Consider the following 25017-nt stretch of genomic DNA (forward strand, 5'->3'; position numbering starts at 1 on the left):
AAAATGGGCAATGGACTTCAATAGATATTTCTCCAAAGAAGATATACAAATGGACAATAAGCACATGAAAATATGCTCAATGCCACTAGTCACAAGGAAAATGCAAATCAAAACTATGAGATACTACTTCATACCCACTAGGATGGATACTATCTAAAAAAAAGGAAAAATACAATTATTGGTGAGGATACAGAAAAAATGGAGCCTCTGTGCATTGCTGGTAGGAATGTAAAATGGCACAGCCACTGTGGAAAACAACTTGGAAGTCATTTAAAAAGTTAAATATAAAATTACCATATGATCCAACAATCCACTTTTAGGTATATATCCCCAAGAACTTGAAGCAGGAAATCAAACAGACAGTTTAATACCAATGTTCATAGACAAATTATTGACCAAAGCCAAAAGATGGAAGCAACCCAGTTGTCCATCAATGGATGAATAAACAAAATGTGCTATATCCATACAATAGAGTATTTTTCAGCCTCAAAAAGGAATGAAGTTCTGATACATGCTACAACATGGATGGACCCTGAAAATACTATGCTAAGTGACATAAGCCAGACACAAACACATACAAAAACAAATATTGTATGACTTCACTTACATGAGCTACCTAGAATAGGTAAATTCATAAAGATAGAAAGTAGAATAGAGGTTGCCAGGGGCTGCTGGGAGGGGAAAATGGAGAGTTATTTTGTGATACTATGGAGTTTCTGTTTGGGATGATGAAAGAGTTCTGGAAATGGATAATGATGGTAGATACACAACTTCTGATTGCTGATTACACTGTACACTTAAAATGATTAAAATGGTAAATTTTATGTTATGTATATTTTACAAAAAGCAAAACAAGCAAAAAATACCATGGGGCCAGAGGACAGACTGTTATATAAATGAACCACAGATAGCCTCTGTATATGGACCCTATGCTGTTTACTTCTTCATCATAGGTTAGGAACCCATTAGCTGAAAAGCCTGATGGTACCAATCTGAAAATTTTACACATCCAATTGTTTTAAATATAGCCCACATAAGTATATTTTTAGGCATTAGAGCCTGCCTGCTTTACATACACTACAAAACTTCACAAAACATCTACTACCCATAGACAAGAAAAACTGTAGGGCAATAAAGACCCCAAGCTGCTGCTGGTCTTCAGAGTTTCCTGACCCACAGACTCCTCGCTGTGCTGCCTAGCAACATCATATATTAATAGATATGTCAGCCCCCTCTCCTTCATGAGTTCCTTAGCCCTCCTCCCCTTATGGGTTATGCCCTCAGGCCTATACCAGAGAGTCTGGATGGCCTCGTGCTGTGAAGGATTTTCCCAGGTGCAAACCTGTCAAAGGATCACTTCAAGTTTGCTGTGTGTTAATGCCATCTCATGATTCTTATCAGAGGTAAAATCCTTCAAAGTCACTATAATCCCCACCAGGAAGGCAGGAAAAATTCAGCTTTTCGATATCTTTGACAGCACTTTGTACTGTCACCATGTTTTTTAAATTTTAACCATCCTGATAAATGTGTAGTAATACCTGATTGAGCTTTTAATTTGCATTTACCAAATTGGCTAATGATGTTGAACATTTTTCTTTTTTTTAAGTTTTAATGTTTATTTCCCCAAGACAGCCTAGCTTGCACTCAACTTGGATAAATTTCATAAGCTAGTTTTCTGCTGTTACTAGTTTTAAACTTGAATTATATTTCTGATGACAAGACATGCTGCAAAAAATACTCTAATTCAACAGAGTTATGCTCACAAAACAATTTTTATCCATTCTACAGTGTTTCAGAATTACTAGTTGATTTTTAAACACAAAGTATATATAGAGGCTAATGGTGGTTAATGTGATATATTTCTTATAGCAAACTGCGGTTCACACAATACTTGTGCTCAAAGGGGAAGGCGCAGGATTTCCTAAAATGAGCCATCTTATAAAGAGCTCTTACTGTACAAATTACATCACATTTACTGTACGTAACCTCGAAACTGAGGTATTATTCAATTTATAAAAACCACTTGATCAGTCTTTATGAAGCAGTACATATGTGACAAATTCCATTTTAGAAGTTTCCACCTCATTCTCATATAAAACAAAATTTGAAAACAAATAACATTTAAATACAGCATGGTATTCTACCACAACTGAAACTTTTTTCTTCTCTACAGGACCCAACAAAATCCGAAAATGAATTATGCTGTAGATTTACCTCATGCAAAGATCTTTATGTTCTCCCGGAAAGTGAAAAGCATGGCCTTTTAAGTACATTTTACTGTTTTATACTATTATGGCAACTTGTGTACTGCAGCACAGTCTCTTTTGAGAAAAAGTTATGATTTTTTTTCACGCAAAAATATACACAAATTAGCTTTGATAAGGAAAGGCTTTCATAACATCAAACATTCATTCAGTGCAAATGCACAGGAAAACCTTCCTGAAATGTTTTCTGACTTGAGAGTCAACTAAGAAGAAAGTCATACTAGGTAAAGTAAATAAAAACTTGTAGGGGTGGGGAGGAAAAGGGGTAAGGGGAAATAGAAAACATAAGTTGCAGAGTAAACAAATGTCTGCTGCTGATCCAGTATTTGTTTTTATGTCCAGTGTACATTAATACTCATGATCACATTTTGACGATTTACTAGGTTATCAGCCACCTGAAGGCAAAACAAGCTTGCATGTGTTCATATACAGCACCACTACCACACTCCTGTACATAGTCACTCCAGGACTAGGAGTCTAATTCATGAATGAGAGCCCCAGATTTTAAAGATGATCCTGACTGTCCATCACTGAGCCAGATATTCATTCAACATTTTCCATTCAGACACTGCTTCATAGCAAGGCCTAGGCTCATTTTCCTTTTACTTATACGGGCATCCAATTATCTTTTCTGCTTACAAGCCTTGAAGATAATAGTACTACACTTTCCCCTCAGTTTATATAGAGTAAGTCAATGTTCTTTCTCAGTCACTGAACATCTGTGACCTGTAGCCCTTTTTACTATGAACAGCCTAAATAAGCATTCATGTAAAGTTTTCATTACATTTTGCCACTCATTCTCACTCATACCCATTCACCATCTTGACCACATTTGGGTATTTTCTGTGATTCCAAATGAAATCTTCACATTTTCTTTCCCAATTTAATGCAGAAGCAGATCCCATGAGCTAAGCTTGATGGATCAAACATACATATACACACATATATATAATATTTTATATACATTTATATATATAATATATATAAAATTGCACCTAACTTCCACAATACTGTTCTAAAACTGGAACCGTTCTACTGGTATACTGGCAGATAAACTGAAACCAAATGTTCCACCTTGAATTGCCTCTGGATCAAGGCTAAGATCTTTATCAACATCATTTGAAGAGAACTGAGCAATGATTTCATAGGTCAATTTGTAGATGTTTCCATTTTCATGATTTTGAAGTTTTTCAATTTTCTCCAGTCCTCCACATTTTTCTATAAGATTGGCTATGGATTCTGCCTCATTTTTAGCCATTTTTAATATATTACTTAGTCCATCCTGTACTACTTGTACAACTTGTACATCTTTTACAGTCAGCTTCTGAGTGCCAATATCCCCTTATCCAAAAGGTTTATTATTCTTGGTACAATATTGGCATCAATTACTGCCTATATCTGCTGCTGATTACCTGCAGTAATGTTACAGAGGAACCATACTGCCTCTTTATTAATTTTCTCTTTGGGATGTGTCAGGATTGCCCACAAGTATGAAAGAGCATCATAATTCAAAACTACTTCTGTTTGCTCTTCAATTCCAGTGGCCAAGTTGCCCACAGCTTGAGGTGCAGCAGTCTGAACTACTTGGTGGCTGAACAGAGGAACCAAATGAGGAACTATTCCAGAGTCTATTACTATCTGTATTTGTTAATTGCCAGAAGTGTCTGTTCATATGCTTTCCCCATGTTTTGATGGGGTTGTTTTTTTCTTGTAAATTTGCTTGAGTTTGTAGATTCTGGATATTAGCCCTTTGTCAGATGAGTAGATTGCAAAAATGCTCTCCCATTCTGTAGGTTGCCTGTTCACTCTGATGGTAGTTTCTTTTGTTGTGCATAAGCTCTTTAGTTTAATTAGATCCCATTTGTCTATTTTGGCTTTTGATGCCATTGCTTTTGGTGTTTTAGTCATGAAGTCCTTGACTATGCCTATGTCCTGAATGGTATTGCCTAGATTTTCTTCTAGGGTTTTTATGGTTTTAGGTCTAACATTTAAGTCTTTAATCAATCTTGAACTAATTTTTATATAAGGTGTAAGGAAAGGATGCAGCTTCAGCTTTCTACATATGGCTAGCCAGTTTTCTCAGCACCATTTATTAAGTAGGGAATCCTTTCCCCATTTCTTGTTTTTCTCAGGTTTGTCAAAGATCAGATGGTTCTAGATGTGTGGTGTTATTTCTGAGGACTCTGTTCTGTTCCATTAGTTTATATCTCTGTTTTGGTACCAGTACCATGCTGTTTTGGTTACTGTATCCTTTTAGTATAGTTTGAAGTCAGGTAGCGTGATGCCTCCAGCTTTGTTCTTTTGACTTAGGATTGTCTTGGCAATGGGGGCTCTTTTTTGATTCCATATGAACTTTAAAGTAGTTTTTTCCAAATCTGTGAAGAAAGTCATTGGTAGCTTGATGAGGATGGCACTGAATCTATAAATTACCTTGGGCAGTATGGCCATTTTCACGATATTGATTCTTCCTATCGGTGAGCATGGAATGTTCTTCCATTTGTTTGTGTCCTCTTTTATTTCGTTGAGCAGTGGTTTGTAGTTGTCCTTGAAGAGGTCCTTCACATCCCTTGTAAGTTGGATTCTGAGGTATTTTATTCTCTTTGTAGCAACTGTGAATGGGAATTCACTCATGATTTGGCTGTGGTTGTTTGTTATTGGTATATAGGAATGCTTGTGATTTCTGCACATTAATTTTGCCTCCTGAGACTTTGCTGAATTTGCTTATCAGCTTAAGAAGCATTCCCTTTGAAAACCAGCACAAGACAACGATGCCCTCTCTCACCACTCCTATTCAACATAGTGTTGGAAGTGCTGGCCAGGGCAATCAGGCAAGAGAAAGAAATAAAGGATATTCATTTTACTAATGAATAGGAAAATGGAACTCAAATTGTCCCTGTTTGCAGATGACATGATTGTATATTTAAATGTAAATGGACTAAATGGTCCAATTAAAAGACACAGACTGGCAAACTGGATAAAGAGTCAAGACCCATCAGTTTGCTGTATTCAGGAGACCCATCTCACACACAGAGACACACATAGGCTCAAAATAAAGGGATGGAGGAAGATCTACCAAGCAAATGGAAAACAAAAAAAAGCTGGGGTTGCAATACTAGTCTCTGATAAAACAGACTTTAAACCATCAAAGATCAAAAGAGACAAAGAAGGCCATTACATAATGGTAAAGGGATCAATTCAATAGGAAGAGCTAACTATCCTAAATATGCATGCGCCCAATACAGGAGCACCCAGATTCTAAAGCAAGTCCTTAGAGACTTACAAAGAGACTTAGACTCCCATACAATAATAATGAGAGACTTCAACACCCCACAGTCAACATTAGACAGATCAACGAGACAGAAAGTTAACAAGGATATCCAAGAATTGAACTCATCTCTGCACCAAGCGGACCTAATAGACATCTACAGAACTCTCCACCCCAAATCAACAGAATATACATTCTTCTCAGCACCACATCACACTTATTCCAAAATTGACCACATAGTTGGAAGTAAAGCACTCCTCAGCAAATGTACAGAACAGAAATTATAACAAACTGTCTCTCAGACCACAGTGCAATCAAACTAGAACTCAGGACTAAGAAACTCAATCAAAACCATTCAACTATGTGGAAACTGAACAACCTGTTCCTGAATGACTACTAGGTACATAATGAAATGAAGGCAGAAATAAAGATGTTCTTTGAAACCAATGAGAACAAAGATACAACATACCAGAATTTCTGGGACACATTTAAAGCAGTGTGTAGAGGGAAATTTATAGTACTAAATACCCACAAGAGAAAGCTGGAAAGATTTAAAATTGACACCCTAACATCACAATTAAAAGAACTAGAGAAGCAAGAGCAAACACATTCAAAAGCTAGCAGAAGGCAAGAAATAACTAAGATCAGAGCAGAACTGAAGGAGATAGAGACATAAAAAACCCTCCAAAAAAAATCAATGAATCCAGGAGCTGGTTTTTTGAAAAGATCAACAAAATTGACAGACCGCTAGCAAGACTAATAAAGAAGAAAAGAGAGAAGAATCAAATAGATGCAATAAAATATGATAAAGGGGATATCACCACCGACCCCACAGAAATAGAAACTACCATCAGAGAATACTATAAACACCTCTACGCAAATAAACTAGAAAATCTAGAAGAAATGGATAATTTCTTGGACACTTACACTCTCCCAAGACTAAACCAGGAAGAAGTTGAATCCCTGAACAGACGAATAACAGGCTCTGAAATTGAGGCAATAATTAATAGCCTACCAACCAATAAAAGTCCAGGACCAGACAGATTCACAGCCAAATTCTACCGGAGGTACAAGGAGGAGCTGGTACCATTCCTTCTGAAACTATTCCAATCAATAGAAAAAGAGGGAATCCTCCCTAACTCATTTTATGAGGCCAACATCATCCTGATACCAAAGCCTCGCAGAGACACAACAAAAAAAGAGAATTTTAGACCAATATCCCTGATGAACATCGATGCAAAAATCCTCAATAAAACACTGGCAAACTGAATGCAGCAGCACATCAAAAAGCTTATCCACCATGATCATTGGGCTTCATCCCTGGGATGCAAGGCTGGTTCAACATATGCAAATCAATAAACGTAACCCACATATAAACAGAACCAAAGACAAAAACCACATGATTATCTCAATAGATACTTTCAATTTGTCTATTTTATTATAATTGAAGTGTAAAACTTGTAGACAGCATATATTTTTTATCCACTCTGCTTACTTTTGTCATTTAATTGGTGTATTAAGATCATTTACATTTAAGATTATTATATGTTAGAGCTTAATTCCCCATGTTATTGTTTTTGCTTGTTCAATCTGTCATTTCTGTTTTTTTGTCATGCCTTCCTGTGGGTTACTTTTTTACAATTTTATTTTGATTAATCTAAAGTGTTTTTGAGTGTATCTCTTTGTATAGGTCTTTCAGTGGTTTCTCTAGGCAGTATATTATATGCGTGCCTATACATACTTTCTCTGTGTGCCCGTGTATCATGACGTACTGGTGTCAGCATTTTATAAGTTTGAATGAAGTCTACAAATCCTCCTTCCTTTTACATTCCTTTTCCCTCCCCTATTTATAATATAATTATCTTAAACATTTCCTCTCTACATATTTAGAATCATATCAGATAGCATTATAATTTTTGCTTCCACTGTCATACATTTGAGACAATTCAAGAAGAGATGGAAAGTCTATTGTATTTATACATATTTCTATTCTTTCCATTCTTCTTTCTTCTTTTCTGATGTTCCAAGCTTCCTTCTTTTATATTTCCATTCTCTTTAGATAATTTCCTTAAGTCTTCCTTTTAGGGTAGGTCTGTTGGTGACAAACACGTTTTATTTCATCTGAGAATATCATCACTTCCCCTTCATTCCTAAAGAATATTTTTGGGCTAGATGCAGTGGCTCACACCTGTAATACCAGTACTTTGGGAGTCTGAGGTGGGCAGATCACTCGAGCTCAGGAGTTCAAGACCAGCCTGGACAATGTGGCAAAACCCCGACTCTGCAGAAAATACAAAAATTAGGTGGGCATGATGGTGCATGCCTGTTGTCCCAGCTACTCAGGAGGCTGAGGTGGGAGGATCACTTGAGCCTGGGAGGTCAAGGCTGCAGTGAGCCATGATCGCACCACTGCACACCAGCCTGGGTGACAGAGCGAGGCCCAGTCTCAAAAAAAAGACTATTTTCACCAGTTATAAGATTTTGCATTGTTATTTTATTACTATTATTATTGTTATTATTTTGGCACTTAAAGATGTGCAACTTCCTTCTGGCTTCCACAATTTCTGATGAGAAATCCACTGTCATTTAAATTGTTTTTCCCCTCTAAGTAAGGTGTCATTTCTCTCCTGCTGCTTTCAATAGTTTGTTAGGCCAGGTGCAGTGGCTCACGGCTATAATCATAGCACTCTGGGAGGCCAAGGCAGGTGGATCACTTGAGGTGAGGAGTTCGAGACCAGCCTGGACAATATAGCAATATCCCGTCTCTACTAAAAGGACAAAAAATTAGCCAGGCATGGTGATGTGTGCCTGTAGTCCCAGCTATTCGGGAGACTGAGGTGGGAGGATCACTTGAACTTGAGAGACAGAGGCTGCAGTGAGCCAAGATCATGCCACTGCACTCCAGACTGGGTGACAGAGTGAGACTCTGTCTCAAAAAAAAAAAAAAAAAAAAAAAAAAGAATATTTTAGTTTTCATAAGTTTTGCTATGATGTATTTTATGTAAATTTACTTGGGCTTTATCCTGTTTGATGTTCACTCAGCTTCTTGAATCTATACATATAAGCCTTTTGCCATACTGGAATATTATCAGCCATTATTTATTTGAGTGCTTTTTAAGGTCTTCCATCTTTCCTCTATCCTTCAAAGTTTCCAACTATACAAGTGTTAGAACTTTCATTATTGTCCCACAGACCTCTATGTTTCTGTTTATTTATTTATTTTTTCCAGTCAGTTTTCTCCCAGACTGGGTAGTACCTATTTTTTTTTTCTTTCTTTCTTTTTTCTTATTATTATCATACTTTAAGTTCTAGGGTACATGTGCACAACGTGCAGGTTTGTTACGTATGTATACTTGTGCCATGTTGGTGTGCTGCACCCATCAACTCGTCAGCACCCATCAACTCATCATTTACATCAGGTATAACTCCCAGTGCCATCCCTCCCCCCTCCCCCCTCCCCATAATAGTCCCTAGTGTGTGATGTTCCCCTTCCCGAGTCCAAGTGATCTCATTGTTCAATTCTCACCTATGAGTGAGAACATGCAGTGTTTGGTTTTCTGTTTGCCAGTATCTTATTGAGGATTTTTGCATCGATGTTCATCAGGGATATTGGTCTAAAATTCTCTTTTTTTGTTGTGTCTCTGCCAGGCTTTGGTATCAGGATGATGTTGGCCTCATAAAATGAGTTAGGAGGATTCCCTCTTTTTCTATTGATTGGAATAGTTTCAGAAGGAACGGTACCAACTTCTCCTTGTACCTCTGGTAGAATTCAGCTGTGAATCCATCTGGTCCTAGACTTTTTTGATTGGTAGGCTATTAATTATTGCCTCAATTTCAGAGCCTGCTATTGGTCTATTCAGGGATTCAGCTTCTTCCTGGTTTAGTCTTCGGAGAGTGTAAGTGTCCAGGAAATTATCTATTTCTTCTAGATTTTCTAGTTTATTTGTGTAGAGATGTTTATAGTATTCTCTGATGGTAGTTTGTATTTCTGTGGGGTCGGTGGTGATATCCCCTTTATCATTTTTTATTGCATCTATTTGATTCTTCTCTCTTTTCTTCATTAGTCTTGCTAGCGGTCTATCAATTTTGTTGATCTTTTCAAAAAACCAGCTCCTGGATTCATTGATTTTTTGGAGGGTTTTTTGTGTCTCTATCTCCTTCAGTTCTGCTCTGATCTTAGTTATTTCTTGCCTTCTGCTAGCTTTTGAATGTGTTTGCTCTTGCTTCTCTAGTTCTTTTAATTGTGATGTTAGAGTCTCAATTTTAGATCTTTCCAGCTTTCTCTTGTGGGTATTTAGTACTATAAATTTCCCTCTACACACTGCTTTAAATGTGTCCCAGAGATTCTGGTATGTGGTATCTTTGTTCTCATTGGTTTCAAAGAACATCTTTATTTCTGCCTTCATTTCGTTTTGTACCCAGTAGTCATTCAGGAGCAGGTTGTTCAGTTTCCATGTAGTTGAGAGGTTTTGATTGAGTTTCTTAGTCCTGAGTTCTAGTTTGATTGCACTGTGGTCTGAGAGTACAGTTTGTTATAATTTCTGTTCTTGTACATTTGCTGAGGAGTGCTTTACTTCCAACTATATGGTCAATTTTGGAATAAGTGTGATGTGGTGCTGAGAAGAATGTATATTCTTTTGATTTGGGGTGAAGAGTTCTGTAGATGTCTATTAGGTCTGCTTAGTGCAGAGATGAGTTCAATTCCTGGATATCCTTGTTAATTTTCTGTCTCATTTATCTGTCTAATGTGGACAGTGGGGTGTTGAAGTCTCCCATTATTATTGTATGGGAGTCTAAGTCTCTTTGTAAGTCTCTAAGGACTTGCTTTATGAATCTGGGTGCTCCTGTATTGGGTGCATATATATTTAGGATAGTTAGCTCTTCCTGTTGAATTGATCCCTTTACCATTCTGGAATGGCCTTCTTTGTCTCTTTTGATCTTTGATGGTTTAAAGTCTGTTTTATCAGAGTCTAGTATTGCAATCTATGCTTTTTTTTTTGTTCTCCATTTGCTTGGTAAATCTTCCTCCATCCCTTTATTTTGAGTCTATGTATGTCTCTGCACGTGAGATGGGTCTCCTGAATACAGCAAACTGATGGGTCTTGACTATCCAGTTTGCCAGTCTGTGTCTTTTAATTGGAGCATTTAGTCCATTTACATTTAAGGTTAAGATTGTTATGTGTGAACTTCATCCTGCCATTATGATATTAAATAGGTATTTTGCTCGTTAGTTGATGCAGTTTCTTCCTAGCCTCGATGGTCTTTACATTTTGGCATGTTTTTGCAATGGCTGGTACCGGTTGTTCTTTTCCATGTTGAGTGCTTCCTTCAGGGTCTCTTGTAAGGCAGGCCTGGTGGTGACAAAATCTCTAAGCATTTGCTTGTCTGTAAAGGATTTTATTTCTCCTTCACTTATGAAACTTAGTTTGGCTGGATATGAAATTCTGGGTTGAAAATTCTTTTCTTTAAGAATGTTGAATATTGGCCCCTAATCTCTTCTGGTTTGTAGAGTTTCTGCCGAGAGATCTGCTGTTAGTCTGATGGGCTTCCCTTCGTGGGTAACCCGACCTTTCTCTCTGGCTGCCCTTAAGATTTTTTCCTTCATTTCAACTTTGGTGAATCTGACAATTATGTGTCTTGGAGTTGCTCTTCTCGAGGAGTATCTTTGTGGCGTTCTCTGTATTTCCTGAATTTGAATGTTGGCCTGCCCTACTAGGTTGGGGAAGTTCTCCTGGATGATATCCTGAAGAGTGTTTTCCAACTTGGCTCCATTTTCCCCCTCACTTTCAGGCACCCCAATCAGACGTAGATTTGGTCTTTTCACATAATCCCATACTTCTTGCAGGCTTTGTTCATTTCTTTTTCTTCTTTTTTCTTTAGATTTCTCTTCTCGCTTCATTTCATTCAGTTGATCCTCAATCGCTGATACTCTTTCTTCCAGTTGATCAAGTCGGTTACTGAAGCTTATGCATTTGTCACGTATTTCTCGTGTCATGGTTTTCATCTCTGTCAGTTCGTTTATGTCCTTCTCTGCATTAATTATTCTAGTTATCAATTCTTCCACTCTTTTTTCAAGGTTTTTAGTTTCTTTGTGCTGGGTACGTAATTCCTCCATTAGCTCTGAGAAGTTTGATGGACAGAAGCCTTCTTCTCTCATCTCGTCAAAGTCATTCTCCTTCCAGCTTTGATCTGTTGCTGGCGATGAGCTGCGTTCCTTTGGAGGGGGAGATGTGCTCTGATTTTTTGAATTTCCAGCTTTTCTGCCCTGCTTTTTCCCCGTCTTTGTGGTTTTATCTGCCTTTGGTCTTTGATGATGGTGACATACTGATGGGATTTTGGTGTGAGTGTCCTTCCTGTTTGTTAGTTTTCCTTCTAACGGTCAGGACCCTCAGCTATAGGTCTGTTGGAGATTGCTTGAGGTCCATTCCAGACCCTGTTTGCCTGGGTATCAGCAGCAGAGGCTGCAGAAGATAGAATATTGCTAAACAGCGAGTGTACCTGTCTGATTCTTGCTTTGGAAGCTTCCTCTCAGGGGTGTACTCCATCGTGTGAGGTGTGGGGTGTCGGTCTGCCCCTAGTGGGGGATGTCTCCCAGTTAGGCTACTCAGGGGTCAGGGACCCACTTGAACAGGCAGTCTGTCCCTTCTCAGATCTCAACCTCCATGTTGGGAGATCCACTGCTCTCTTCAAAGCTGTCAGACAGAGTCGTTTGCGTCTGCAGAGGTTTCAGCTGCTTTTTGTTGTTGTTGTGGTTGTTTAGCTGTGCCCTGTCCCCAGAGGTGGGGTCTACAGATACTGGCAGGCCTCCTTGAGCTGCTGTGGGGTCCACCCACTTGGAGCTTCCCAGCGGCTTGGTTTACCTACTTAAGCCTCAGCAATGGTGGGCACCCCTCCCCCAGCCTCGCTGCTGTCTTGCCCTTAGATCGCAGACTGCTGTGCTAGCAATGAGGGAGGCTCCGTGGGCATGGGACCCTCCCGGCCACGTGTGGAATATAATCTCCTGGTGTGCCCGTTTGCTAAGACCCTTGGTAAAGCGCAGTATTGGGATGGGAGTTACCCAATTTTCCAGGTGTTGTGTGTCTCAGTTCCCCTGGCTAGGGAAAGGGATTCCCTTCCCGCTTGCACTTCCCAGGTGAGGCGATGTCTTGCCCTGCTTCAGCTCTCGCTGGTCGGGCTGCAGCAGATGACCAGCACCGATTGTCCGGCACTCCCTAATGAGATGAACCCAGTACCTCAGTTGAAAATGCAGAAATCACCTGTCTTCTGTGTCGCTTGCACTGGGAGCTGGAGACTGGAGCTGTTCCTATTCGGCCATCGTGCTCCGCCCCCCCCCCGTAGTATCTATTTTTATATCTCGAGCTCATGTATTTGTTCCTCTTTCCCTTCCACTCTCCTGTTGAGCTGATCCATTTAGTTTTCTTCATTTCTATATTATTCATTTGAATAATTTTCATTTGGTTCTCCTTTATATCTCGAATTTCTTTGCTGAGACTTTTTTCATTTGTTTCAATCATGTTTGCAATTGTTTCTTGAGGCATCATAATGATGGCATCCATTGACTACCTTTTTTCATTCAAGTTGATAGTTTCCTTGTTCTTGGTCTGATGACTGATTTTCAACTGAAACCTAAATATTTGGGGAATTTTGTGACGAGACTCTGGATTGCATTTAGATCTGCTGTTTTAGCAGGCTTACTATAACACTGTTTTGGCAGGAGACAATAAAGAAGGAGGAGTGCCTCCTCATTATTGCCAGGTGGGAATATAAGTCAAGGTTCTCCATTTAGTTTCCACTGACACTTAAGTTGGGGAGATGCCCCATAGTACCACTGGGTAGAAGTGGGGATTCAGGCTTCCCACTTGGTCTATGCTAATAACACCCTAGCTGCATTGGATAAAAGTGGCTCATTGCTTTTCCCCATGTGACCTCCAATGACAACACAGGGCATGGCCATATTAATGCTAGGTGAAAGTCCAGACTCTCCACTAGGCTTCTTCTGATCATATCCAAGTGGGGAGGGATTACCACTTAGTGGAAGTCCAGACTTTCCATATGGTCTCCACTGACACCTCAGGGACAGAAGTGTCTCTTTTAGGGATTTAAATTCCAACTCCTCACTTGGCCTTTTCTGACACCACCCTGGCAGGGGGCCATTTGGGTATTTTGTGATAGCTCGATGAGGCCAGAAATCTAGACTCCTGACATGGCCTTTTCTGACTAAGTAGAGCCATAGTGTTTTCTGTAGTGTTTGACACAGAGCAGTTATTTTCTCAAGTTTTCTGTCTTACTAGGCTCTTTTCTGGTCCTTTGGCTAGAAAGAGATGACTTCTATTTGTGGTTTTTTTTCTGTTCCCATGTTATTTCTGGGTTGTCAGCTTCTTTATCTCCAAGTCTGGGTTATATGAGGCAAAAAGAAAACCCAAGAAACTCACCATCGTGTTGTTCCTTAGGTCATGTGGACTCTAGCCAATCTGCCTTCTACTCTGAATTTTTCATGATGGGTTAATATTTGTTTCATAATGTCCATGGGCTTTAGTTTTACTTAGTGGGGGGAGTAGGAAAAATATGTTGACTCCATCTTCCCCTAAATCTGTTTTTTTGTTTTGTTTTGTTTGTTTTTCTGAGATGGAGTCTCCCTCTATCACCCAGCCTGGAGTGCAGTGGCGCGATCTTGGCTCACTGCAACCTCCGTCTCCTGGGTTCAAGCAATTCTCCAGCCTCAGCCTCCCACGTAGCTGGGGTTATTTTTGTATTTTTAGTAGAGACGGGGTTTCACCATACTGGTCAGGCTGGTCTCGAACTCCAGACCTCAGGCCTTCCAAAGTGCTGGGATTACAGGCATGAGCCACCACGCCCAGCCTAAATCTGGTTTTTATATCTTAAGGAAATGCAGAATTTCTGGCACTACAGTTGTCAATAAGTACATGTAAAATACCTTCACTTCACTGCGAAGTTCCCATTTGGAATACTCAAAGCTAAAAAGAATAATTGGTGGCAATGAAAAATACCTATCACTGGTGATAACACCAAAAATGGTGGAGTAGGGAACTCCATACCTCCATGAAAGCAATAATTAAGCAGGAAGAAACTGTAAGAATAAACATTTTCAAATTCTAGAATCTAATTTAAATAAACTTACACCAACTACAAAAACCAGGAAAATACTTAGTTAAAAAAAGAGACTAATAAATTTTGGTAAGAGGGTGCTACAACATGTCGACTTCCCTCTCTGCCATCCCCTATTCCCCAGCTTAGTGACGGCCTTGGAGATGGTAGACTACATTACTGATGTGGCTTGCTGCTGCAAGGGAAGCAATATAAATCTTGATCTCAGAAAACTATGGTTATATATTTTGGCCTGCCTGGTAGATCCCTAAGGTATAGGCTCAGGACCTTGACTTTATTTTGTCCATCTTGGAACTTTCTCAGAGCTGGAGTGGCCTTTTTCATGATATTTGTTGAAAGCGCTTAAAGGCAAATATACTAGCCACAGCCACCTGAGGCAAGGGATAATAGATGGAGCAAGCAGCAGACAGAATAAAAAGCCTGGGAAGAAAAAGGCTGGGGAAGCAGATACATAAGAAAAAAAATTGCTCTGGAAAGCTCTTGCAAATACCAGGGAATGTAGGAGGTCAGACACATGCCAAGGGCTGGACCTATTCTCAGAAAATATGTGAGGAGACCCTAAGCTTTCACCTGTGGCTTACTTTTAGGCTCCACAGAAGCAGGACATGGCTAAGATACAAGTGGCCCAGCTAAGCATTGAAGATAATACATCAACAAAAAGCCAACCTGCAAAGGCTAGAATAACTATTGTTATTTTTCTGGAATTTAAGGAAATCTCTGTGAAATCACTATCTGAGAACTAAGCTAACTGACAGAGAATTCACTGACTACATGTGGCAAATAACACAGTCTTTAAAAACATAGTTTAGAAAAACTACGAAACTAACAATTACAACCCACAACAAAAGGCGCAACAAAAAACCCTATAGAGAGGTAAAAATCTGATTTCCACTACATTATAATATTGAAACTACCTAGTTTTCAACAATAACAACAAAAAAAATCATGAGGCATTAAGAAAAAAAAAACAAAAACATATGCCCCATTCATAAGAGAAACAATTAATAGAAACTGTTTATGAGAAAACCCAGATACTAGCTAGTCAACAAATTTAAATCAACTGTTTTAAATATGCTCAAACAGCTAAAGGAAACCATAGAAAAACAACTAAGGGAAACCTGGAGAATAGTATCTCACCAAATAGATAGCATCAATAAAGAGACAGAAATAATAAAAACAAAACAAAACAGAAATTTTGGATATGACAAGTACAATAATTGAAATGAAAAACTCACTAGAATAGTTAAACAACAGATTTCAGCAGGTAAAAGAATGAATTAATGAACCTGAAGATAGGTCCACTGGGGTTACCCTGTCTGTGAGACAGAAAGAAAAATGATGACAAGAGCCTCAGGGGCCTGTAGAAGATTATTAAGCAGACCAATAAGTGCATAGAGAGAGTCCTAAAAGGATAAGAGTGATAGAAAGGAGGGAAAGAATATTCCAAGACATAATGAGAGAGTATGTCACAAATTTGATGAATCTAGATAACTACAAAGCTCAATAAACTCCAAGTAGGTAAGCTTTAAATTTTTCCCTGTTGTTACCTGTGGGTTTGTCATATATGGCCTTTATTGTACTGAGGTACATATTTTCCATATATAATTTGCTAAGTTTTTATCATGAAGAGATATTAAATTTTGTCAACTACTCTTTCTTTACCTGTTGAAATGATCATATGGTTTTGTCCTCCATTCCACAGCATTCTGTATCACATTTATTGATTTGCACATGTTGAGCCATTCTTGTATCCCTGGGATGAATTCCACTTGATCATAGTGAATCATCTTTTTAATGTGCTGTTGAATTCTGTTAGTATTTTTTTTTTTTTTTTTTTTTTTTGAGGCAGGGTCTTGCTCTGTGACCCAGGTGGGAGCACAGTGGTGCAATCATACCTCACTGCAACCTTGATCTCCTAGGCTTCAGCCATACTCCTGCCTCATTTTTTTATTTTTATTTATTTTTTTGTAGAGATGAGGTCTCACTATGTTGCCCAGACTGGTCTCAAACTCCTGGGCTCAAGTGATCCTCCACATTAGCCTCCCAAAGTAATGGGATTACAGGTGTGAGCCACCATGACTAGGCCCTGTTTGCAAGTATTTTGTTGAGGACTTTTGCGTTCGTGTTCATCAGGGGTATTGGCCGGGGATATTCCTTTTACTGTTATGTCCTTGTCTGGTTTTTGTATTAGGGTATGCTGTTTTTATAGAATGAGTTTGGAGGTACTGTCTCCTCTTCAATTTTGTTGACTAGTTTGAGAAGAATTGGTATTCGTTCTTTAAATGTTTGGTAGAATTCAGCAGTGAGGCCATCGAGTCCTGGGCTTTTCTTTGATTGGAGACTTTCTATTATGGTTTCAATTTCATTACTCACTGTACATCTTTCTCTCACCATAACCCAAGCTGCAGCTATACAGTGCCGTCTTGAAACCAGAGCCACAGCTAGCGTGTATCCTGCTCCAGGAGCCAGCAATAACTGCATCTTTTCATTGCTGAAGCTGCACTGCCATTACACCACCTTAATGGTGGTGCACCATTCCCCAGCCAAGCTGTCACAGCACTCTATCCTCTGAGAACAAGCTGCCTAGGAAAGGCTCTGTCTTGCACATTTTGGTGACTGCAGCAACCAACCCTAGCCTCTCAGAGTCTAGGTCCACTGCTCCAGCACAAAGGCAAGTGGTACTCTGTCCCTAGAGGAATAGGTAATCTTGCCCAGTAAAGAAACTGAGTACTGCCCAGTGATGTGCGCAGTCAGCACACTCACCAGCCAGGTTCACTGTCCATGTGCAACCCCGTGCACTCACTAGCCAGGCATATTGCTTCCAGGTGCCCCTGCCCCAAGATGGTGATTTGGCCCCCATGTGACAATGGTATACCAGCCAGAAATGTTGCTTCCATGGAGCCCCGCCCCAAACTGGCAGACCTCTGCTGCCTACATACTTATCAGCCAGGCATACCAATTCCAGGGGGTACCTGCCCAGAGTGACATGCACACTGAAAGTGAAGAGATGGAAAGTGATATTCCATGCAAATGGAAACCAAGAAAGAGCAGGAGTAGCTATAATCATAACAGATAAAATAGACTTTAAGGCAAAAGCTATAAAAAGAGAAAAGAAGGTCATTATATAATGCAAAGGAGTTATTTCGACAAGATGATACGAAAATTTTTAATATGTATACACCTAAAACCAGAGTACCCAAATAAATGAAGCAATTATTATAGATCTAAGGGAATAGACTGCAATAAAATAATATAAGGAGACTTCAGCATGTCACTTTCGGCAATGGACAGATCATCCAGACAGAAAATAAAGAAACATCACACTTAAATGACACACTAAATCAAATGAACCTAGCAAACATTTACAGCATATTTGACCAAATGTTTGCAGAATAAACACTCTTCTCAACAGAACATGAAACTTTCTCTAGGACAGATCTACCTGTTCTACAGGTAGCCTGTAGAACAAGCCTTAACAAATTTAAGAAAATCAAAATAATTTCCAGTATATTTTTTTACCAGAATGGTGTAAAACTAGAAATCAGTAACAACAGAAACTTCTGAAAATTCACAAATACATGAAAATTAAACAACGTGCTCTTATATCACCAACAGGTCAATGAAGACATTAAAAGGAAGTTTAAAAATTTCTTGAGAGAAATGAAAATTGAAATACAACATACCAAAATTCTTGGGACACAGCTAATGCAGTTCTAAAAGGAAATATTATACCAATAAATGTCTACATTGAAAACGAAAAAAGATCACAAATAAAAACCTAACAATGCACCAAAGGAATTAAACATTTTAAAACCCAAGTAAACCTATAACTAGTAAAAGCAAAGAAATAATAAAGAGTAGAAATAAATGAAAGAGCCCAGGCACAGTAGCTCATGCCTATAATTCCAGCACTTTTGGGGAGGCCAAAGTGGAAGGATCACTTGAAGCCAGGAGTTTACACCAGCCTGGGCAACAAAGCAAGACCCCATCTCTACAAAAAATTAAGATTAGCCAGGTGTGGTTGCATGTACCAGTAGTCCCAGCCACTTGGGAAGCTGAAGCAGGAGGATCATGTGAGCTCAGGATTTTGAGGCTACAATGAGCTATGATTGCATTACTGTATTCCAGCTTGGTCAACAGAGTGAGATCCTATCTCAAGAAAGAAAGAAAATAAAGAAAAGAGAAGAGAAGAAAGAGGACGGACCTGGTGGCTCACACTTGTAATCCCAGCACTTTGGGAGGCCAAGAGGGAGGACTGCTTGAGGCCAGGAGTTCAAGACCAGCCTGGACAACATAGTGAGACCCCCAACTCTACAAAGAAATTAAAAAACTAGCCAGATGTGGTGGCATGCACCTGTAGTCCCAGATACTCAGGGGGGCTGAGGCAGGAGGATCACCTGAGCCCAGGAGGTCAAGGCTGCAGTCAAACATGATTGTGCCATTGCACTGCAGCCTGGGTGACAGAGCCGGACCCTGTCGCAAAAAAAAAAAAAAAAAGAAAAGAAAAGAGAGACTTAAAATAGATCAATGAAACAAAGAGTAGTTTTTTTGAAAAGATAAAATTGAGATGCCTTTAGCTGACCTAAGAAAAAACAGAGAAGACTCAAATAAAATCAGATTTAAAAAAAGAGAGATACTACAATTGATGACACAGAAATAAAAAGCATCACAAGATAGTAACAGGAACAATTCAATGCCAGAAAACCCAGATAACCTATAAAAAATGGCTAAATTCCTGGTCATATACAACTTTCAAAGATAATAAAATACCTAGGAATCCAACTTACAAGGGATGTAAAGGACAACAACCCCATCAGAAAGTGGGCAAAGGATATGAAGAGACATTTCTCAAAAGACATTTATGCAGCCAACACACACATGAAGAAATGCTCATCATCACTGGTCATCAGAGAAATGCAAATCAAAACCACAATGAGATACCATCTCACACCAGTTAGAATGGCGATCATTAAAAAGTCAGGAAACAACAGGTGCTGGAGAGGATGTGGAGAAATAGGAACAGTTTTACACTGTCAGTGGGACTGTAAACTAGTTCAACCATTGTGGAAGACAGTGTGGTGATTCCTCAAGGATCTAGAACTAGAAATACCATTGGATCCAGCCACCCCATTACTGGGCATATACCCAAATGATTATAAATCGTGCTGCTATAAAGACTCATGCACACGTATGTTTACTGCAGCACTGTTCACGATAGCAAAGACTTGGAACCAACCCAAATGTCCATCAATGATTGACTGGATTAAGAAAATGTGGCACATACACACCATGGAATACTATGCAGCCATAAAAAAGGATGAGTTTGTGTCCTTGTAGGGACATGGATGAAACTGGAAACCATCATTCTGAGCAAACTATTGCAAGGACAATAAACCAAACACCGCATGTTGTCACTCATAGGTGGGAATTGAACAATGAGAACACTTGGACACAGGAAGGGGAACATCACACACTGGAGCCTGTCATGGGGTGGGGGGAGGGGGGAGGGATAGCATTAGGAGATATACCTAATGCAATTGATGAGTTAATGGGTGCAGCACACCAACATGGCACCTGTATACATATGTAACAAACCTGCACGTTGTGCACACGTACCCTAGAACTTAACGTATAATAAAAAAAAAAAAAGAAAAAATAAGTTTTCTACAGAAAAAAAAGAAGAAATAGAAAATCTGAACAGACCAATAGTGAGTAATGAAATCGAAACAGTAATAAAAATCTCCCATCAAAGAAAAGCCCAGGACTCGATGGCTTCACTGCTGAATTCTATCAAACATTTAAAGAACGAATACCAATTTTCCTCAAATTAGTTGACGCAATTGAAGAGGAGACAATATTTCTAAACTCATTTTATAAGGACAGCATTACCCTGATAGCAAAGCCTGGCAAGGACACAATTGAAAAAGAATATCCCTGATGAACACAAATGCAAAAATCATCAACAAAATACTATCAAACAGAATTCAACAGCACATTAAAAAGATTATTCACTATGATCAAGTGGAACTCATCCCAGGGATGCAAGAATGGCTCAACATATGCCAATCAATAAATGTGACACAGAACACTAAATGGAATGAAGGACAAAAACCATGTGATCATTTCAATAGATGAAGAAAAGGCATTTGACAAAATTCAATATCCCTTCATGATAAAAACAACATATTATGTATAGAAAGTATGTACCTCACTACAAATAAAAGTCATATATGACAAACCCACAGCTAACACCATATTGAACAGGGAAAAGTTGGAAGCTTTTCCTTAAGATCAGGAACAAGACAACAATGCCTACTTTTACCACTTCTGTTCTACTCAGCATTTGAATTCCTAGCCACAGCAATTAGGTAAGAAAAAGAAATGAAAGTTATCCAAATTGGAAAGGCAGTTAAACTATCCCTGGTTGCAGATGACATGAGTGCATACAGTTGACCCTCAAACAATACCAGTGTTAGAATTGTCAGACCCTTGCACACTGGAAAATCAATGTATAAGTTCTCACTTACCAATAAACTTAACTACTGGTAGCCCACTGTTGACCAGAAGCCTGATCAATAACATAAATCATTGATTAACACCTATTTTGTATGTTATATGTATTATATAGTGTATTCTTATAAGTTAAGCTAAAGAAAAAAATATTAAGAAAATCATAAGAAAGAGAAAATACATCTACTATTAATTAAGTGAATGTAGATCATCATAAACATCTACATCTTTGTCATCTTTGCGTTGAGTAGGCGGAGGAAGAGGAAAAAGAAGGGTTGTCTTGCTGACTCAGTGGTTGCAGAGGTGGAAGAAAATCCACATATAAATGGACTCACACATTTCAAATCCGTGTTGTTTAAGGGTTCACCGTATACAGAAAACCCAAAAGACTCCACCAAAAAACTGCTAGAGCTAATAAACAAATTCAGTAAAGTTGCAAGATACAAAAATCAGCAGTATTTTTATACATCAATAGTAAACTATCCGAAAAAGAAATCATGAAAACAATCCCACTTACAATAGTTACAAAAAACATATACCTAGGAATAAGTTTAACAGAGGAGGTGAAAGATCTTCACACTGAAAACTATAAAACATTGGTGGAGAAAATTGAAGAGGACACAAATAAACAGAAGGATATCCCATCTTCATGGACTGGAAGAATTAATATTGTTAAAGTGTCTACACTATCCAAAGTGATCTACAGATTCAATGTAATCCCTAATGAGAATATCAATGGCATTCTTCACAGAAATAGAAAAAACAATCCTAAAATTCGTATGGAACCACAAAAGATCCCGAATAGCTGATGCAAACGTGTGGGGGGGCGGGGGGGAAGAAAGAAAGAAAGCTGAAGATATCACACTATCTGATTTCAAAATGTATTACAAAGCTATAGTAAGCAAAATAGCATGGTACTGATCTAAAAATAGACACATAGACCAATGGAATAGATACCCTAGAAAAACAAATGCATATACAGGCAAAGGTGTGAAGAACAAACATTGGGGAAAGTACAGTCTTCAGTAAATGGTGTTGGAAAAAAAAAAAAAGGATACCCATATGCAGAAGAAAGGAACTAGGTACATATCTCTCATCACATACAAATATCAACTCAAAATGGATTAAAAACTTAAATGAAAGACTGAAAGCTATGAAACTACTAGAAGAAAACATAGGGAAAACACTTCATAATATTGGAGTAGGCAACGATTTTTTGGCTATGACTCTAAAAGCACAGGTAACAAAAGCAAAAGTAGACAAATGGGATTACATCAAACTAAAAAGCTTCTGCTGCACAGTAAAGGAAACAATCAACAAAGTGAAGAGACAACCCACAGAATGGAAGAAAATATTTGCAAACTATCCTTCTAAAAAGGATTAATAACCAGAATATATAAGAAACTCAACTAAATAGCAAAGCAAACAATCTGATTTTAGAATGGGCAAAAGATCTGAATAGATACTTATCAAAAGAAGACAAATGGCCAATAGGTATATGAAAAAAATGCAACATCACCAATCATTATGAAAATGCAAATCAAAACCACAATGAGATATCATTTCGCCAAGTTTGAATGGCTATTCACAAAAAGACAAAACATATCAAGCGCTGACAAAGATGTGGAAAAAAGGGAATGCTCACATACTATCAGTGGAAATGTAAATCATACATTCATTATGAAAAACATTATGGACTTCCTAAAAATATAAAAATAGAACTGCCCTATGATCTATCTGGCAATCCCACTACTGAGTATATATCCAAAGAAAATGAAGTCATTGTGTCGAAGAGGTATGTGCACTCCCATGTTTATTGCAGCACTATTCACAATAGCCAAGATATGAAATCAACCTAAATGTTCATAAACGGATGGATTGAGAAGGAGAATGTGATATATACACACGAGGAAATATTATTTTAGCAATATAAAAGAAAGAAAAGCTGTCATTCACAGCAACACAGATGAGCTTGGAGAAATTATGTTAAACGAAATAAGCCGGGCACACAAAGGCAAATACAGCATAATCACTCTATATCCCATATGTAGTACAATTATTGTGTCAATTAAAATTTAAAATATAATAATAGCAAAAAAAAAAAAAAATACAATGAGCACTCAACTGGAAACAGAAGAGAACATCCGAAACATGAAAAAGGAAATTTGTGAAAAACCTACAGCTAACATCAATACTCAATAGTGAAAGACTGAAAGCTTTCCCCCTAAAAAAAAATCAGGAACAGGACACAGGTGCCTCTTTTCACTACTTTTACCCAACACTGTACTGGAAGTTCTAGCCAGAGCAATTAGGCAAGGAAATAAAAGACATCCAAATTGCAACTGAATAAATAAAACTCTCTATTCAGAGATGACATGATCTTACATTTACAAAATCCTAAAGAATCCACAAAATGAGCTATTAGAGCTAATAAATATATTAATGTCTGCTTTGCACTCTTTGTGAGTGCTTCAGCCTGCAGAAGCTTTGGAAAAATATAACAAACATTACCAGCACTCTCCTGGTTTCCTTTATTTTTCTTTTCTTTATTGGGTAAGGGACAGAAAAGTAGAAGATACAGAGGAAGAGTAAATGAATCAAACAAATGTTATCTTGACTGGCTGTATTCCTACAAATCAACTACAATTTCTTATCTATTTCCCTAAGCAGGTAACAGCAAAGCCCTGAAAACCAAAAGGAATTGGGCTCTTGTTTTCAGAAGCAGCAAGGTATGGGTGATATGAGGACAGAGTATCCTACTCCATAGCCAGGCTTGTACAGATGATGGCAGCTATCTAAGGAGAAGCAAGGAAGCTGAGACCCTGGGACCTGCTATAAGAAAGGAGGGAAAAACTTAAGAACTTACTTAATGTTGTAGGGCACAGTACTAGGATTGAGTACCCCATACATAGTGAAGCCTTTATAGAGAGGGTTCCTGAAGTCTGGTTTCCTCTGAACCAAGAAAGGCCACACAGAATGTGTTTTCTCATAGACTCTGTTAGAAAAGAAAAACAAGCCAAAAAATTAAAAGCAGTAAGCAAGTAATCTCAATAGTCCTGTTGAACTGATAAGCAGCAAATTTTACTAACAAGTAACCCAACTCAAGAAAGGAGGACAGGATATGACAGAAGAAAAATAAGTAGATAAAAAGTGTTGATGGGCCGGGCGCGGTGGCTCAAGCCTGTAATCCCAGCACTTTGGGAGGCCGAGGCGGGCGGATCACAAGGTCAGGAGATCGAGACCACAGTGAAACCCCGTCTCTACTAAAAATACAAAAAATTAGCCGGGCGCGGTGGCGGGCGCCTGTAGTCCCAGCTACTCAGGAGGCTGAGGCAGGAGAATGGCGGGAACCCGGGAGGCGGAGCTTGCAGTGAGCCGAGATCGCGCCACTCACTGCACTCCAGCCTGGGCAACAGCGTGAGACTCCGTCTCAAAAAAAAAAAAAAAAAAAAGTGTTGATGGAGTAACAAATTATCTGGGCTTCAATTTATCCATCTTTAAAATAAATGAGAGGCTAGAAAGAGTTCCATATTGGAGAACAGGAGATTCTAAGTCCAGTCTCTGTGTGGAACAGCTGTGTGATCTTAAGAAAATCCCGAGTTTTTTTCTGGGCCTATTTCCTCACTGTTAAATGTGACCTCTAAGTTATCTTCCAAATCAAGGATTTTATGAACTAATGACTTTTCTGGTTTTAAAATTCTGGAATTGCTTTTAAAAGTCTGGTAAGTTAAGAGATAGGTTCTACGGGGTGAATTTGTGGCTCTTCTATTTTTCATTTTACTTAAAGCCAGCTTCTCCTCCCTTCAGAAGGTTTAACATAGTGAAAGACAATTGGAAATTTATACTAGAAAA

General features: G+C 38.6%; 1 protein-coding gene and 1 pseudogene across 1 annotated transcript in view; both read right to left on the minus strand.

The window, feature by feature from the left end:
• The window catches only part of MTMR8 (myotubularin related protein 8), a 111589-nt gene that overhangs the window by 25655 nt on the left and 60917 nt on the right, over positions 1 to 25017 (minus strand). The window contains exon 12 of the mRNA XM_001097351.4: positions 24032 to 24160. Coding sequence (XP_001097351.1) covers positions 24032 to 24160 — 129 coding nt within the window. The remainder of the gene's footprint in view (positions 1 to 24031; positions 24161 to 25017) is intronic.
• LOC144338784 (importin subunit alpha-3 pseudogene) lies at positions 3280 to 7313 on the minus strand (annotated as a pseudogene).

Source organism: Macaca mulatta, chromosome X (genome assembly GCF_049350105.2).
Source record: "Macaca mulatta isolate MMU2019108-1 chromosome X, T2T-MMU8v2.0, whole genome shotgun sequence".
Lineage (NCBI taxonomy): Eukaryota > Metazoa > Chordata > Mammalia > Primates > Cercopithecidae > Macaca > Macaca mulatta.